This window comes from Nerophis lumbriciformis, linkage group LG02, assembly GCF_033978685.3.
Source record: "Nerophis lumbriciformis linkage group LG02, RoL_Nlum_v2.1, whole genome shotgun sequence".
In the NCBI taxonomy this organism is placed as follows: Eukaryota; Metazoa; Chordata; class Actinopteri; order Syngnathiformes; family Syngnathidae; genus Nerophis; species Nerophis lumbriciformis.
Window position 1 is genome coordinate 67,195,031 of NC_084549.2, and position 17,470 is coordinate 67,212,500.

At 37.5% G+C, this 17,470-nt stretch overlaps 3 protein-coding genes across 4 annotated transcripts in view; 2 read left to right on the plus strand and 1 right to left on the minus strand.

Annotated features, from left to right (window-relative positions):
• The first annotated feature begins 179 nt into the window (after window positions 1-179).
• abhd12 (abhydrolase domain containing 12, lysophospholipase) lies at window positions 180-10,078 on the plus strand. Its single transcript, XM_061967451.1, has 13 exons — window positions 180-465; window positions 834-955; window positions 1,020-1,125; window positions 6,525-6,644; window positions 6,741-6,771; window positions 6,857-6,902; window positions 6,970-7,099; window positions 7,191-7,228; window positions 9,256-9,335; window positions 9,406-9,488; window positions 9,583-9,661; window positions 9,732-9,859; window positions 9,930-10,078. The coding sequence occupies exons 1-13, from the start codon at window positions 335-337 to the stop codon at window positions 9,964-9,966; spliced, it is 1,131 nt and encodes a 376-aa protein (XP_061823435.1). The 5' UTR covers window positions 180-334; the 3' UTR covers window positions 9,967-10,078.
• A 151-nt stretch (window positions 10,079-10,229) lies between these two features.
• On the plus strand, window positions 10,230-11,103 carry LOC133610813 (barrier-to-autointegration factor B-like). Of its 2 annotated transcripts, none has more exons than XM_061967463.1 (3): window positions 10,230-10,466; window positions 10,654-10,815; window positions 10,888-11,103. In XM_061967463.1, the coding sequence occupies exons 2-3, from the start codon at window positions 10,690-10,692 to the stop codon at window positions 11,032-11,034; spliced, it is 273 nt and encodes a 90-aa protein (XP_061823447.1). In that variant the 5' UTR covers window positions 10,230-10,466; window positions 10,654-10,689; the 3' UTR covers window positions 11,035-11,103. The 2 variants fall into 2 exon arrangements, with proteins under 2 accessions (XP_061823447.1, XP_061823455.1); XM_061967471.1 differs by having other exon boundaries at window positions 10,678-10,815.
• A 3,425-nt stretch (window positions 11,104-14,528) lies between these two features.
• cox20 (cytochrome c oxidase assembly factor COX20) overlaps window positions 14,529-17,470 on the minus strand; it is a 3,242-nt gene continuing 300 nt past the window's right edge. Inside the window, exons 2-4 of the mRNA XM_061967497.2 lie at window positions 15,027-15,141; window positions 14,887-14,950; window positions 14,529-14,809 (exon numbers count right to left, since the gene is read on the minus strand). Of these exons, the coding sequence (XP_061823481.1) occupies window positions 14,665-14,809; window positions 14,887-14,950; window positions 15,027-15,141 (324 nt within the window). The 3' untranslated portion in view covers window positions 14,529-14,664. The remainder of the gene's footprint in view (window positions 14,810-14,886; window positions 14,951-15,026; window positions 15,142-17,470) is intronic.

Below are 17,470 nucleotides of genomic sequence, written 5' to 3' on the forward strand. Positions count from 1 at the left end.
AATTATTTAGCTGGTAAAAAACGTGTTTAGTTGGTTTTAATTATTTGACATTTAAATAAACGAGGTGCTCCTGAAGGCGTCGTCAACCTGATTAATAACGTTGCAGTTGTTCCTACGCGCCCTCGGGACAGTGGATGCAGCACGGCGTGGTCACGTGGTAGTAAATCCAGGCTGTGATTGGCTGCTGCTGAGACGCTGGCTGCGGTCCTCAGCGGGGACTCGGCCGCACGCTCCCCGGCTTTAATGACTCTCCGTCAGCCGGCGCCGACAGGTCCACAGCGCCCGCCCACCGGCTGCTTTCCGCTTTAAGGCGTTTCACAGCGGCCCTTTAGCAATGCGGAAGCGGGACACGTCGTCGACCGTGGAAGAGGAGCGCCAGGAGCCCGCAGAGGACGCCGAGGTGGATGTGAGGCAGGCCGGTGGGTTGGGCCCTGCTCAGCAGCACGACATGAAGCCTTTCAGGAGGTCAGACATTTCCTTTCCATCACGTCAGCTTTTCTACTCCTTTGTTCATAAAGCCGCAATCAGCTGAACGTGTTCGTACGAGCGGCAAGTGGACCTGGCTGGACCAGTTCCAACTTTCTGGTTTGACTGGTTGACTTGCTGCAACCGAACTCTGTCGTCTCCTTACGTCACTTCCTGTTCCATCAAGTCCTCTGCTAGTCTAATCTCTTCTATTCTGGTCACTGAGCTCCGGATTACAAATAAAACTTCCTGTGTCACCTCTGACCTCCATGTGGCCTTCCTCATGTGATGGCCGTCGCTTCTTCCCCTTTGACCCCCCACTCTGGGTTCCGGAATGTTCCGTCATGTTCTCGTCTCTGCCGCGTCAGGTTGGGCGTGATGTCGAAGATGAGGAGGGTGGCATCGTGGCTGCTGGTGGTCTACGTCTGCATCCCCTTCATCGTCAAGCTGTGTCCCTCCATCCAGGCCAAACTCATCTTCCTCAACTTTGGTGAGTCACATGACCGCCGCCAGTCTTGTCGTGGCGATCAACACGTGACCTTTGAACCCCTCAGTTAAGATTCCCTTCTTCGTCGACCTCAATCGACCTGCGGACGTGGGACTCAATCACACGCACAACTTCTACTTGGAGCCTGAAGAAGGACTCAAGATTGGAGTGTGGTTAGTCCTCATGTCTCACATTTATTAAAACACATGTAGTACATATACACACACACACACATTCATTATATATATATATGCTTCTAGAAGACATCAGGTATTGTATGTGTGATAGTGGTAGATGATGGGGTACTGTAACTGTGGCATTCGCTGCACACCCACTTTGTAAATAAGGGAAAGGCAAATGTTATATTATACTTATTAGATGCTGATTAATATTATAATAATCATCTGACTAACACACGCACAGTGACACACAAACCCTAATGTTCCTCTCTATCTATCTATCTATCTCTCTATCGCTCTATCTATCTAGATTGAGAGATAGATAGATATAGAGCAGTGGTTCTTAACCTTGTTGGAGGTACCGAACCCCACCAGTTTAATATGCGCATTCACCGAACCCTTCTTTAGTGAAAAATAAAATGTTATTTTTTTCCAAATTCAAGACAAAGTTATATGTTTTTGGTAACACTTTAGTATGGGGAACATATTCTAAGTAACAAAGACTTAATTTGGAGGTATTTGGTTAGGGTTAGGGCCAGGGTTAGGGTTATAATAAGGCCATGCCGAATAAGGCATTAATAAGTACTTAATAATGAATAGTTAAGAGCCAATGTGTTATTAATTTGCATGTTAAAGGGGAACATTATTACCAGACCTATGTAAGCGTCAATATATACCTTGATGTTGCAGAAAAAAGACCATATATTTTTTTAACCGATTTGCGAACTCTAAATGGGTGAATTTTGGCGAATTAAATATTCGCTCTCGGAGCGATGACGTCACAACGGGAAGCAATCCGCCCTTTTCTCAAACACCGAGTCAAATCAGCTCTGTTATTTTCCGTTTTTTTTTTACTGTTTTCCGTACCTTGGAGACATCATGCCTCGTCGGTGTGTTGTCGGAGGGTGTAACAACACGAACAGGGACGGATTCAAGTTGCACCAGTGGCCCAAAGATGCGAAAGTGGCAAGAAATTGGACGTTTGTTCCGCACACTTTACCGACGAAAGCTATGCTACGACAGAGATGGCAAGAATGTGTGGATATCCTGCGACACTCAAAGCAGATGCATTTCCAACGATAAAGTCAAAGAAATCTGCCGCCAGACCCCCATTGAATCTGCCGGAGTGTGTGAGCAATTCAGGGACAAAGGCCCTCGGTAGCACGGCAAGCAATGGCGGCAGTTTGTTCCCGCAGACGAGCGAGCTAAACCCCCTGGATGTCTTGGCTCACACCGTCAAGAGAAGAATATTGACCCTAGCTTCCCTGGCCTGCTGACATGAGGGTATGTCTACAGAATATATTGATTGATGAAAACTGGGCTGTCTGCACTCTCAAAGTGCATGTTGTTGCCAAATGTATTTCATATGCTGTAAACCTAGTTCATAGTTGTTAGTTTCCTTTAATGCCAAACAAACACATACCAATCGTTGGTTAGAAGGCGATCGCCGAATTCGTCCTCGCTTTCTCCCGTGTCGCTGGCTGTCGTGTCGTGTCGTTTTCGTCGGTTTCGCTTGCATACGGTTCAAACCGATATGGTTCAATAGCTTCAGTTTCTTCTTCAATTTCGTTTTCGCTACCTGCCTCCACACTACAACCATCCGTTTCAATACATGCGTAATCTGTTGAATCGCTTAAGCCGCTGAAATCCGAGTCTGAATCCGAGCTAATGTCGCTATAGCTTGCTGTTCTTTCCGCCATGTTTGTTTGTGTTGGCTTCACTATGTGACGTCACAGGAAAATGGACGGGTGTTTATAACGATGGTTAAAATCAGGCACTTTGAAGCTTTTTTTAGGGATATTGCGTGATGGGTAAAATTTTGAAAAAAACTTCGAAAAATATAATAAGCCACTGGGAACTGATTTTTAATGGTTTTAACAATTCTGAAATTGTGATAATGTTCCCCTTTAATGGTGAATATGTTCCCCATACTAAAGTGTTACCATGTTTTTTTTTTACTGGTGCACAAAATGAAGCGTGCATGAACATCACCTTGTTCAAACAACAAAACCAACACAGTGCATAAACTCACAACAAATTACACACCTGCAAATCAGTCTGACTTCTGCTGTTGCCGTATCCGTAATACGCCGATAGGGAGAAGTTTTTATTTACACGATGAGTCGGGTGTGTCTTGACCTCCGCCGAACCCTTGAGCCCATCTCACCGAACCCCTAGGGTTCGATCGAACCCAGGTTAAGAACCACTGATATAGAGGAACATTAGGGTTTGTGTGTCACTGTGCGTGTGTGAGTCAGATGATTATTATAATATTAATCAGCATCTAATAAGTATAATAAAACATTTGCTTTTCCCTTATTTACAAAGTGGGTGTGCAGCGAATGCCACAGTTACAGTACCCCATCATCTACCACTATCACACATACAATACCTGATGTCTTAGCTGAATTTCCCCCAGGGATCAATAAAGTACTTTCTATTTTATTCTATTCTTCTAGAAGTGTGTGCGTGTATATGTATATACATAGGGGCAGCATGGCGTAGTGGGTAGAGCGGCCGTGCCAGAAACCTGAGGGTTGCAGGTTCGCTCCCCGCCTCTTACCATCCAAATCGCTGCCGTTGTGTCCTTGGGCAGGACACTTCACCCTTGCCCCCAGTGCCGCTCACACTGGTGAATGAATGATGAATGATAGGTGGTGGTCGGAGGGGCCGTAGGCGCAAACTGGCAGCCACGCTTCCGTCAGTCTACCACAGGGCAGCTGTGGCTATGAAAGTAGCTTACCACCACCAGGTGTGAATGAATGATGGGTTCTCACTTCTCTGTGAAGCGCTTCGAGTGTCTAGAAAAGCGATATGTAAAATCTAATTTATTATATATATATACACACACACACATTACATCTGAACATTTAGTATACTAAATAATACATCTACACTTTAAAAAATTTATTTTTTTATATATATATATACTGTGTGTGTATATATATATATATATATATATATATATATATATATATATATATATATATATATATATATATATATACACACACATTACATCTGGACATTTAGTATACTAAATAATACATCTACACTTTAAATATGATACTAAATAATACGTGTGAACATTAAATGATACTAAATAAAACATCCAAACATTAAATATGGTACTAAATAATACATGCACACTTTAAATATGATTCTAAATAAAACATCCAAACATTAAATATGATACTAAATAATACATCTACACTTTAAATATGATACTAAATAATACATGTAAACATTAAATATGATACTAAATAAAACATCCAAACATTAAATATGGTACTAAATAAAACATGCACACTTTAAATATGACACTAAATAAAACATGTAAACATTAAATATGATACTAAATAAAACATGTAAACATTAGATAGGATGCTAAATAATACATGTAAACATTAACTATGATACTAAATAAAACATCTACACTTTAAATATGATACTAAATAAAACATGTAAACATTAAATAGGATGCTAAATAATACATGTAAACATTAAATATGATACTAAATAATACATCTACACTTTAAATATGATACTAAATAATACATGTAAACATTAAATATGATACTAAATAAAACATCCAAACATTAAATATGGTACTAAATAAAACATGCACACTTTAAATATGACACTAAATAAAACATGTAAACATTAAATATGATACTAAATAAAACATGTAAACATTAGATAGGATGCTAAATAATACATGTAAACATTAAATATGATACTAAATAAAACATCTACACTTTAAATATGATACTAAATAAAACATGTAAACATTAAATAGGATGCTAAATAATACATGTAAACATTAAATATGATACTAAATAATACATCTACACTTTAAATATGATACTAAATAATACATGTAAACATTAAATATGATACTAAATAAAACATCCAAACATTAAATATGGTACTAAATAAAACATGCACACTTTAAATATGACACTAAATAAAACATGTAAACATTAAATATGATACTAAATAAAACATGTAAACATTAGATAGGATGCTAAATAATACATGTAAACATTAAATATGATACTAAATAAAACATCTACACTTTAAATATGATGCTAAATAATACATGTAAACATTAAATATGGTACTAAATAATACATCTACACTTTAAATATGATAATAAATAATACGTGTGAACATTAAATGATACTAAATAAAAACATCCAAACATTAAATATGGTACTAAATAAGACATGCATACTTTAAATATGATTCTAAATAAAACATCCAAACATTAAATATGATACTAAATAATACATCTACACTTTAAATATGATACTAAATAATACATGTAAACATTAAATATGATACTAAATAAAACATCCAAACATTAAATATGGTACTAAATAAAACATGTAAACATTAGATAGGATGCTAAATAATACATGTAAACATTAAATATGATACTAAATAAAACATCTACACTTTAAATATGATACTAAATAAAACATGTAAACATTAAATAGGATGCTAAATAATACATGTAAACATTGAATATGATACTAAATAAAACATCTACACTTTAAATATGATACTAAATAATACATGTAAACATTAAATATGGTACTAAATAATACATCCACACTTTAAATATGATACTAAATAATACATTCGAACATTAAATATGATACTAAATAATACATCCAAACATTAAATATTAGATAATACATCTAAACATAAATGATGCTAAATAATACATCTAAACATTAAATATACCAAATAGATCCAAAATTAAATAAGATACTAAATAATACATGTAAACATTAAATATGATACAAAATAATACATCCAAATATTAAACATGATACTAAATAATACAGCAAAACATTAAATATGATACTAAATAATAGTGGCCCCGCCCGATTAGAGCTGAAATAGGCTCCAGCGACCCCAAAAGGGACAAGCGGTAGAAAATGGATGAATGGACTAAATAATAGATCCAAAATTAAATATGATAGTAAATAATACATGTAAACATTAAATATGATACTAAATAATACATATAAACATTAAATATGATAGTAAATAATACATATAAACATTAAATATGATAGTAAATAATACATGTAAACATTAAATATACTAAATAATACATGTAAACATTAAATATGATACTAATTAATAAATCTAAACATTAAATATGATACTAAATAATAAAGTACGTCTGTACATTTGGCAGTCAATGAACAATTTAATAATTGTATTTATGTAAACATTACAAATCAATAAAATGTGTATTAAGTAAGTAATGATAACATAAACATACATACAATAAGTATATTTTCTAATATTTATGTACTATTTTAGTTTGAAATGTATTTATTCTTAAATCGGCGAGTATGTGATTTGTGTGTCAGGCACACTGTTCCCGCTGAGATGTGGCGAGACGCTGAGGACAAACCGGGAGAATGGTTTGACTCCACGCTAACCTCCGCCCACCCAGCCATCCTCTATCTCCATGGAAACGCAGGGACCAGGTGACCCGCTCTTAAACACATGCCAACAAATGTCGGCCATCTTGTTTAAAGTTGTGCTCCTGTTTGACTTCTTTCTTTGTGTGTGTGTGTATGTAGAGGAGGCGACCACAGAGTTGAACTGTACAAGGTAACACCTGACCTTTCACCTCCGCACAATAGTGTTGACCAGCAGAGGGCAGCCTACCTGAATGACGTCGCCTGCCTTCTTTCAGGTCCTCAGTTCGTTAGGATACCACGTGGTGACGTTTGATTACCGGGGTGAGAGACACGCTTACCACCGCGTTGAGACCTTCCTACTGACGTGTGTGTGTGTGTGTGCGAGCAGGCTGGGGGGATTCCGACGGGTACCCTTCAGAGTCGGGGATGACATCAGACGCTCTCTTCATGTACGATTGGCTGAAAGACAGGCGGGGCAAAAGGCCACTGTACATCTGGGGACACTCGCTGGGGACGGGGTAACCAGCGCACTTGAACGCAACACGCTGTCTGTAGCCCCGCCTTCCACATTGTTTACATGTGGCATCTTTTGTTTTTGTTTTCTTCCAGGGTTGCCACCAACCTGGTTAGACAGCTGTGTGACAGAGGTAAAGTGCGATACCACTGATATTCTTTCCGATTTGATACCGAGTAAATTTCAGGCTGGTATCGGCGATACCGATACTTTGTGCAAATATAGCTAGCATGTTAGCTACATTTTAAACAGTTTTCAAATAACATGTCTATCTAAAAAAAAATGTAAGAAAAAGAGCAAAAATGGGAATGTATTAAGAAACAGATCAACTTTTTTTAATTAATTAATTAATAATATACTTAGTGACCTTTAACACAAAAGTTTTGTCTTTAAATATATACATCTGTTTTTTAGCATTTTAAAATATATATATACTAAAATGTCCCCCCATACTTGACTTTTCAGGTGGAAAAAGTATCTAAAATATTACAAGCTTTCAAAATAAAATATACCTAAAATATAAACAAAGTTTAGTTGATTAAAAATAAATTAAAATAATAAATACAATACATAAAATAATACTAACTTAGGAATTAATTTGAAAAATTACAACAAATGTTCTGTTATCTATGTAACTGAACATGAATATTTTCGTACAGGCATAATTTTTGACACATTAGGTTATGCAGTTACACAATCAATTATTTTGATTCTATTCTTACATGGGGAAAAAAACAACAGTACACATGTAAGGAAAATTAAAATGATTGGTATGTAATGAGAAAAAGCTGAAATGTTCTAACTTATAATTATTAATAATTAACTTAGTGACCTATAATACAAAGTCTTGTCTTTAAATATATATATATATATATATGTATTTTTTTAAATATCTAAATGTCCCCCCCATACTTGACCTTTCAGGTGCAAGAAGTTTAAACACCCTGATCTAAAATATTAGAAGCTCTCAAAATAAAAATATTTAAAATATAAAAAAAGTTTAGTTAGTTTAAAATGTTTTAAATAATACTAACTTGTGAATTAATTAATTACAACTGTTCTGTTAAATATGTAACTGAACCTGAATATTTTTGTACAGTTAGAATTTTTGACACACTGGCTTATGCAATTACACGATCTTATTATTACTTGTATTCTATTCTATTCTTACATGGGAGAAAAAAACAACAGTGAAAAAGTTAAAAAAAAAGAAGGAAAACATGGTATGTAATGAGAAAAAGCTGATATGTCCCAACTAATAATTAATACACACACTTAAGTCACCTATAAGACAAAGTTTTGTCTTTAGAAATATATATCTGTTTATAGCATTTTTTTAAAGAAATATATCAAAATGTCCCCCCTATACTTGACTTTTCTAGTGGAAAAATGTTGACACCCCTAAACTAAAATATTAGACGCTCTCAAAATAAAATATACTTAATGTATAAACAAAGTTTAGTTAGTTAAAACATAAATAAAAATACATAAAATAATACAAACTTATGAAAAATATATATCTGTTTATAGCATTTAAAAATATTTATGTATAGACACCCCTGATCTAAAATATTAGACACTCTCAAAATAAATGTATTTTAAAATATAAACAGTCTAGTTAGTTAATTAAAAAATAAAATAATGCTAACTTTCGAATTATTATTTTGAAAAATTACAACTATATTTTTAAACAGGCATCATTTTTGACACACTAGGTTATGCAGTTACACGATCATATTATTTTTATTCTATTCTTACATAGGAAAAAAAACAGTAAATATTTGGGAAAAAAGACCAAAAAATTAGAAAGTTGAAATGTTCTAACTAGGGATGGGAATTGATGAGATTTTTCTGGTTCCGATTCCACTTTCGATTCTAATACTTAATCATAAAATACTTAGTCAGCTATAATACAAAGTTCGGTCTTTAAAAATATATAAAAACTGTTTTTAGAATTTTTAAGAAATAAAAAGATATCAAAATGGCCTACCATACTTGACTTTTGGTGGGAAAGGTTTGGACCCCCCCCTGAACTAAAGTCATTGATATCGGAGCATTAAGATCTGGTATCGGCGGTGTCGATATTTCAGTATCAATCCGCACATCTCTAACACGCACACACACGTGGAGGTCACGCTTAAGACCACCATCTTCTTCCAGGAAGTCCTCCTGACGCTTTGATCCTGGAGAGTCCGTTCACGAACATCCGAGAGGAGGCCCGCAGTCACCCCTTCTCCATGGTAACGTCCCCCTCTCCCCTCCCACGCCGACGGCAGGGAGTCACATGACCGCCTCTCGTCGTTCTCGCAGGTGTACAGACACCTGCCCGGCTTCGACTGGTTCTTCCTGGACGCCATCAGCGCCAGCAACATCCGCTTCGCCAGCGACGACAAGTGAGTGACCTTTGACCTCCTGATACATATGCTCAGTCGGAGCAGCGGCCTCTAGTGGAAGAGACAGGAACTGCATCTGTGTGTGTGTGTGCAGCGTCGATCACATCTCCTGTCCCGTGTTGATCCTCCACGCCGAGGACGACGCCGTGGTTCCTTTCCACCTGGGCAAGAAGGTAGGAGGAGGGGCTGGCAAGGGGATTGGCTGAGAGCAGGTCACATGTTGGTGTTGTTGTCGCCGTGCAGCTGTACAACATGGCCGCCCGCTCCAAGAGCCTGAGCGGTCACAAGGTGCAGTTTGTTCCCTTCCCCTCGTCGCTGGCCTACAAGCACAAGTTCATCTACAAAAGCCCGCAGCTGCCCCACATCCTCAGGTTGGCTCCTCCCCCCTTTTGGACCACGCCCACACTCACTTCCTGATGGACTTTTTTCTTTGTCTTTCAGCGACTTCCTGGGCACAGCTCATCCCACCGCACAGTGAGCCACCGCCCAACAATCACTTTTTAGGATCGTTGAACTTTGTTTTTCTTTTCTTCTGTTACAGTTTGCTTCTTTTAGACAACTTGAAAATAAATAAAACACATTTGTTTTAACTTCCTCTTGGGACTCCCAACTTAAAAAAAAAAGTAATAAAAAAAAAGCTTTAGACTTTGTAGCCAGTACTGCACTGCCGCCAAGCGTCGTTTCGTGGTCATCGCGTCATTGACGTAAAACTTCAAAGTTCAGTGAAAGAAATCCGAATATGATTAAACATCGCATTGGCACAGGATATTATGATTGATATTAAAAAAAATGCCAAATATAAGATAGACGAGTATAATATAAGTAAACGATGACATTTTAATCAAACTTACTGAACAATGTCGCCATTGTGATCACGTGACCACGTCAACAACCAACGAGGCTTTCTCTTCCGGGGGTTCGGATTAAACCTCTTCCGGTGTGTGACTCGGTGATTTTTGCGGCGTCCCTCACGTTCAGGTGAGTGAATAAAATTATTTTCTGCTGACGCCACTTGCTGAAACTTTGAGAACACCTCAAGTGAATTCGTCATAAACTCGAACCATCACGACTTTTAACTTTTAGTCGAGTTAAGCGAGCTACATTACCACTTTAAAGTAGACGTCGAAATATTTTTTTTTTTCTAACCTGGCAAATGATTTTAAAGCTCCGTGAACGCATCATCGTGTAGCAGGAACACAAGATGTCGACCACGTCGCAGAAGCACCGAGACTTCGTCCGGGAACCGATGGGCGAAAAGGCCGTCACCACGCTCTCCGGTATCGGTTCTACGTTGGGCGTCAATCTGAACAGACAAGGCTTCGATAAGGTACTTCTGTCCCATGACCCCTGAACGTCTCACAAAGAGTGTGCGCGTTGTCCTGACGTGTGTTGCGTTCAGGCAAATATGCTGCTGGGGCAGTTCCTGCTGCTGAAGAAGGACTCGGAATTGTTCGCCGAATGGTTCAAGGATATCAGTGGCGCAAACGGCCGCCAGGCGACGGCCTGCGCCCTATGTTTGAAGGAGTGGTGTGACGCCTTCCTCTGACACCACGCCACTGTGATGTATCTTTGTTTACACTTGTTGTTTGTTTACAATAAAATGTTGGGTCATTTGCATATTGACCATATATGGGTGCAGCCCTGCACACTTCCTTCAGCATGATTTAAACCAGATGTGTCCAAAGTGTTTTTAACGGCCCGCAAAACATCCGTTTAAAAAAAAAAGTGGCACAAAAAAAGCTGACAGGTGAAATGTAACGAGAAAAGTTGCAATTCTGACTAACAACACAAAACTGTTTTTTTCTTTACAACTGTCATTGTTTAAAAAAATAAATAAATAGAATCAAAATCAATTTTGTTATAAATTATTTACCTATTTAAGGCTCCCATTACATGCAATTGTATTAATAATAAATAAGTAATAATTTCAAAAAATTCACTTGAAACCTAACAATCCTTTGTTTTAGATGGGTCACTTTTTTGGATCCTTGAGAATTTTAGTGAGAATTAAAAAACAACAACCTCAATGATCAAAAATATTTTAAAATCCATGTTATACGTTTTTGACCTATTTAAGGCCAATTTGAAAATGTTTGGGGAAAACATTGGCGATTTTGTGTTTTGGCCATAAAAAACAAAGTTTTCTGTGACAAAAACCATATATATATATATATATATATATATATATATATATATATGTATATGTTAGAGACATATCTGTCTGTCAAGTTCATGACGTCACTAAGGGGTTGGCTCAAGGCCAAGTGAAAGATTACTTGGGGAGGGGCTTTCATCATGCTCAGGCGTTGCTGAGTGGAGGCGCAACAGTTTTTGACTTTGCCAGGCTATTTGTTTGCTCCAGTTTATTTTCCGTTTTGTTACAAAGTGAGTTTTATTTACGTGACTGTATGATAAACATTTTTGTTAAACATGAACATAATTCAGGATATATATATATATATATATATATATATATATATATAAAAACAATACTTTTATAAGTGGGGTATTTTTGGATCCCTGAGAATTTTAGTGGGATTTTTTTTTAACTAATTGCTCCAAAAAAAAAATCTAAATCAATGTTATGAATTATTGATCTATTAAAGGCCAATTTGAAATATTTGTTTTAAATAAATATAGGATATTTTGTGTGTTGGCCATAAAAAACTAAGTTTTCTGTAACAAAAAAGGCATAAAACCAACTAAAAAATAAACTAAATAAAATGACTTATTTTTAACAATGGAGTTTTTTGCATAATTTTTCTTTACCAAAAATGGCATACAATATAAAAAGTACAACTTTACATCGATAGATCTGAACTTGATCAACAGATTAAAGCAATCTGAGTACGAAAAATGATGTGGGGAAGTTTTAAGACGTAAGATTTTCTGTGCTTTTTTTGGCGATTGAGTTTGTGATGTCATTTCCTGTTTACTACGTCCTCTGCGTCGTGTGGGCTCATGAGTGACTGTGAACATTGTTCCTCACCTTAAATTTAATTTTACGGCGAATACAGCACTTTTAATCGTGCCAAAATGCAGATGACGCGTGTTCAATGTAGCTTTAGCCGCATATTCGGTTGCAACGATCTTTCTGCATCAAGACAGAATTCGAGGCTCAAAATTCGTTCTCTTCAATGACGACGTACCCGGTAGTTACATTATTTCGTCACGAGAGGGCGCCAGAGACTTCGTTTAAAGTGCTGTCTAAATCACCAACGTTGAATGGACCGTTTTAATAGTCCATGTACCTTTGTTTGAATATTTGTTTTATAACTTAATGTAGACTATATTTTATTCGATATACTATTATAAATATTACGTTACATTATTGAATAGTATATTGCCTATTTTTATTTTGATCATTCTTTGTATTTGTTCTTTTCAGACCACACACACACCCAAAGATTTGACCGAACTTTAAAATTAAATTGTTGCATATTGTGTTTTTGTAATGGAAAACTATGTTTTTGTTAACAAAGTGCATAAATCATTAAAAAAAAAACTTTTATGGACAGATCAATTTGAAGTTGATTTAAAGATTTAAGCGTTGAAGAAAAATATGACTTGTTTTTTAACATTTTTATGTCCCCGGGAACAAAGTTGAGAAAAGCACTAATAAGAACTACTTTTCTGTGACAAAAAGCGCATAAAACAAACAATTAAAATATAGGACTTATTTTTAAACTCCTTTTGAATCCTTGTGGAAAAACTGCCCTTGTTCAAAACATATTGAATCAAAATTGTTATGAATTATTTACTTCGTCAAGGCTCCAATTGCTTACATATTCACATTTTAGGGGGGAGATAATTGCATATTTCGCGTTTTTGCCATAAAAAATGGGTTTTCTTAAGCAAAAAGGGCATACAAAATAAAAAGTACAAAACTTTACATTGACAGATCTGAAGTTGATTTAGATCAGGGATTCTAGCACTGTGGTACAAGGGCTCCATCTAGTGGCACGCCAAAGAATCGCTTGATGAAAGTACAGTGTTTTCTTTTCCTATATTCAAACACAGTGATACTGTCCAAACTGTGTGTAATGTTGTGGCCAAAAATATTAAATATACTTGTTAAATAAAACCCTCTGCGTTATTTTTAATGAACACTTAGGCCTACTATGCTGCTGTATTATAAAGTTGGTCATTATGGTGGTACTTGGAGAGCCAGGTTTTTTTCTGAGGTTTTTTAAGAATCACTGATCGTTGAATAATAATAAAAAAAATAACATTGTTTTTTTAACACTTTTATAAGTGGGACCCTTTTATATCCCTTTTCAATGGGATTTTTTTTTAACTCAGTGGTCGAAACATAATAATGCATCAAAATCAATGTGATAATTTATTGACCTAATTAAGGCCACTTTGAAATATTTTGGAGGGAAATTATTGCATTTTTTTTGGTTTTTGCCATGAAAAACAAAGTTTTATATGACAATAAGGGCACAAAACAAACAAAAACAAAAAAGAATATAAACTTAAAGTCAATGGATAGATCTGAAGTTGATCGGGAAATTTAGGAACTGAAAGTAAAAAAATAAATGTATTTATTTGTAACAATGTTATAAATGGGGAACTTTAAGATCCCTAAGAATTTTAGTGGATTTTTAAAACGCATTGCTCAAATAATAATGAATCAAAATCAATGTTATGAATTATTGACTCATTTAGGCTTTTTCATTTTCCACTTTGAACATTTTTTGGGTCAGATTATTGCATATTTTGTTTTTTTTGTCAGAAAAAAAAGTTTATTTTTAACAAAAAGGTCATAAAAAATTAAATAAAAACATTATATTGACAGATAGATCTGAAGTTGATCTACAGATTTAAGTTTGTAAAAAAAAAACTTATTTTAAACTTTTTATGACTGAGGTTGAGGGGAGCACTAAAGGTAAAAAAACCCCAAAAACTTAAGGATTGTGTTTATTTTGAAAAATATGAAAATTTTTCAGTGTGCGGCCCTCAGTGGAAAAAGTTTGGACAACCCTGATTTAAATATACTGTAACCATAGCAACAAGTAAGTCCTCACCTTGTATGGGAGACATTTATGATTATATTTATTACACTTCCTGTATGGGCACTCATGCAGCAGTGTTTCTGTGCAGGTGCAAGCGGTTGTCATGGCAACAACAACAAACATCAGCCGCTTGGAGTTGAGGAGGAGTCTCTGAGGGGTCACGAGGGGCCCGGTGACGCTTCTGTTCTGGTTCTGACTGCAGGGTCCAGACTGGTTCCCTCGTAGACCACCTTGTTTTTTATGCCGTCCTGGATCATCCTCTGCTGCACGCGCATCTTGGCGTTGTTCGCACGACAGTAAGACCTGCGCGCGTACACACTTCCTGTCAGCGCACCTGGCTAAACGTACCAAGTAGTTTTGACGAGTGAAATGAGACTGACCAGGAAGCCAAGGTGGTCAACAGGAAGCCCGCCATGCCGACATCAAAGGACCTCCTGACGCGACCTGCACAGTCAGCGGGTGAGTCCAGACATGACTAATCGATCCAGCGTGTAGGAGACGATGGCGCGTGCACACTCACTCGTGGCCAAAAAGTGCGCCAGTCCGGCAACAACAGAACCTCCGGCTCCGTGCAGGACCGCTTCTCGGGCACACGGCGTCTTCTGCACGTCCAGAATCCAAAGCAGGCGGAAACCCTGTGCGCAGGCACATACTCACTTTATTAGGGACACCTACTGGACCTTGTCCATCCATGACACAAACCATATTTGCACACCTCACTTTTATGTTATTTAGATAAAAAAATTTAAAAAAATGTCCATGTGAAAGAGCAATAATTAGACATTTGTATTGACTTATTTAAGGCCACTTTGAAATATTTATGGTTTGGCTTTCGTTTAACCCTAAAACACCTAACGTATCATAAGTGATACAGAAGTTTTTGAGCCCTTTAAATCATCAGTTTCTTTTTTACATGTCATAGAGCAATAATTACATATAAAAAGACGGTTTGGTTTTGGTTTTAATGGTTTGGATCGGTTCGCAGCCGAGTGTGAAGCGACTGGGATGAGAATCAGCACCTCCAAGTCCGAGTCCATGGTTCTCGCCCGGAAAAGGGTGGAATGCCATCTTCGGGTTGGGGAGGAGACCCTGCCCCAAGTGGAGGAGTTCAAGTACCTCGGAGTCTTGTTCACGAGTGAGGGAAGAGTGGATCGTGAGATCGACAGGCGGATCGGTGCGGCGTCTTCAGTAATGCGGACGCTGTATCGATCCGTTGTGGTGAAGAAGGAGCTGAGCCGGAAGGCAAAGCTCTCAATTTACCGGTCGATCTACGTTCCCATCCTCACCTATGGTCATGAGCTTTGGGTTATGACCGAAAGGACAAGATCACGGGTACAAGCGGCCGAAATGAGTTTCCTCCGCCGGGTGGCAGGGCTCTCCCTTAGAGATAGGGTGAGAAGCTCTGTCATCCGGGAGGAGCTCAAAGTAAAGCCGCTGCTCCTCCACATCGAGAGGAGCCAGATGAGGTGGTTCGGGCATCTGGTCAGGATGCCACCCGATCGCCTCCCTCGGGAGGTGTTTAGGGCACGTCCGACCGGTAGAAGGCCACGGGGAAGACCCAGGACACGTTGGGAAGACTATGTCTCCCGGCTGGCCTGGGAACGCCTCGGGATCCCCCGGGAGGAGCTGGACGAAGTGGCTGGGGAGAGGGAAGTCTGGGCTTCCCTGCTTAGGCTGCTGCCCCCGCGACCCGACCTCGGATAAGCGGAAGAAGATGGATGGATGATTGGATGGTTTGGTTTTCGTTTAACCCTGAAACGCCTAACGTATCGTAAACGATACAGAAGTTTTTGAGCCCTCTAAATCATCAGTTATTATTTTTACATGTCAAAGAGTAATAATTATATATAAAAAGACGGTTTGGTTTTCGTTTAACCCTGAAACGCCTAACGTATCGCAAGTGATACATACATTTTTTAACCCTCTACATAAAAAGCCTGACATATCAGATCATACATAATTGGACGCTCACGATATAATGTCAGACCCACTCGACATCCATTGCATTCGGTCTCCCCTAGAGGGGGTGGGGGGGTTTACCCACATATGCGGTCCTCTCCAAGGTTTCTCATAGTCATTCACATTGACGTCCCACTGGGGTGAGTTTTTCCTTGCCCTTATGTGGGCTCTGTACCGAGGATGTCGTTGTGGCTTGTGCAGCCCTTTGAGACACTTGTGATTTAGGGCTATATAAATAAACATTGATTGATTCATAGATCAGATGCATGCATTACACGTATAATCCACATGAGGGCAGTAATTTACTTATTAGAGGGCTGTCCAGTCATCCAGCGAGATTGCCACAAAGAAGAAACGAGAGACGCCTGATTTTTGAAGGGAAACTCTGCCACTTTTGAAAGAGATAAGGTAAGAAAAAAAACAAATGTTTACTAACACATCAATATGAAGAGTTAATCCGTTGATGCAATGTAAAATTACGTAATATTTCTAGTATATTTTATAGGAAAACTGTTTTGAAAATGTGTGTATCAAATTTGAAACGGCAGGTATAAAAGGTAATGTAACTCTAAATTAGTCAATAGGCATTTTTTTTGCATTTCATGCATTATAGATGCATCCATGATCACCTGGTCTTTGTGAAGCAGGACTCAAAACACCATATTTGTTTTCCTTCAAGCGAGCCCGCAGTCTTGTCTTTAAACAGCAACTTCCGTTTCCGGTGTTTAGGAATATTTTTGTGTATTTCAAAATAAATTCAAACAAACCAAACCGTTCTTTGCTCATAATTTCCATTTATGAAAGAAAATAAATCAATGACCAAAAGATATGCTGACCTCGCAACTATTTTTTCATACGTGCTTCATTTTTTCTCTTGACCAGGCGTGTACCTAATAAAGAGGCTGCCGAGTTTCAACTATTAAAGGATGCCTTCTTTGACGAAGGAATCGGTGAAACCAACACTTGACATGAAATCTTAGTAATTACGTTAATGTGAAAAAGACA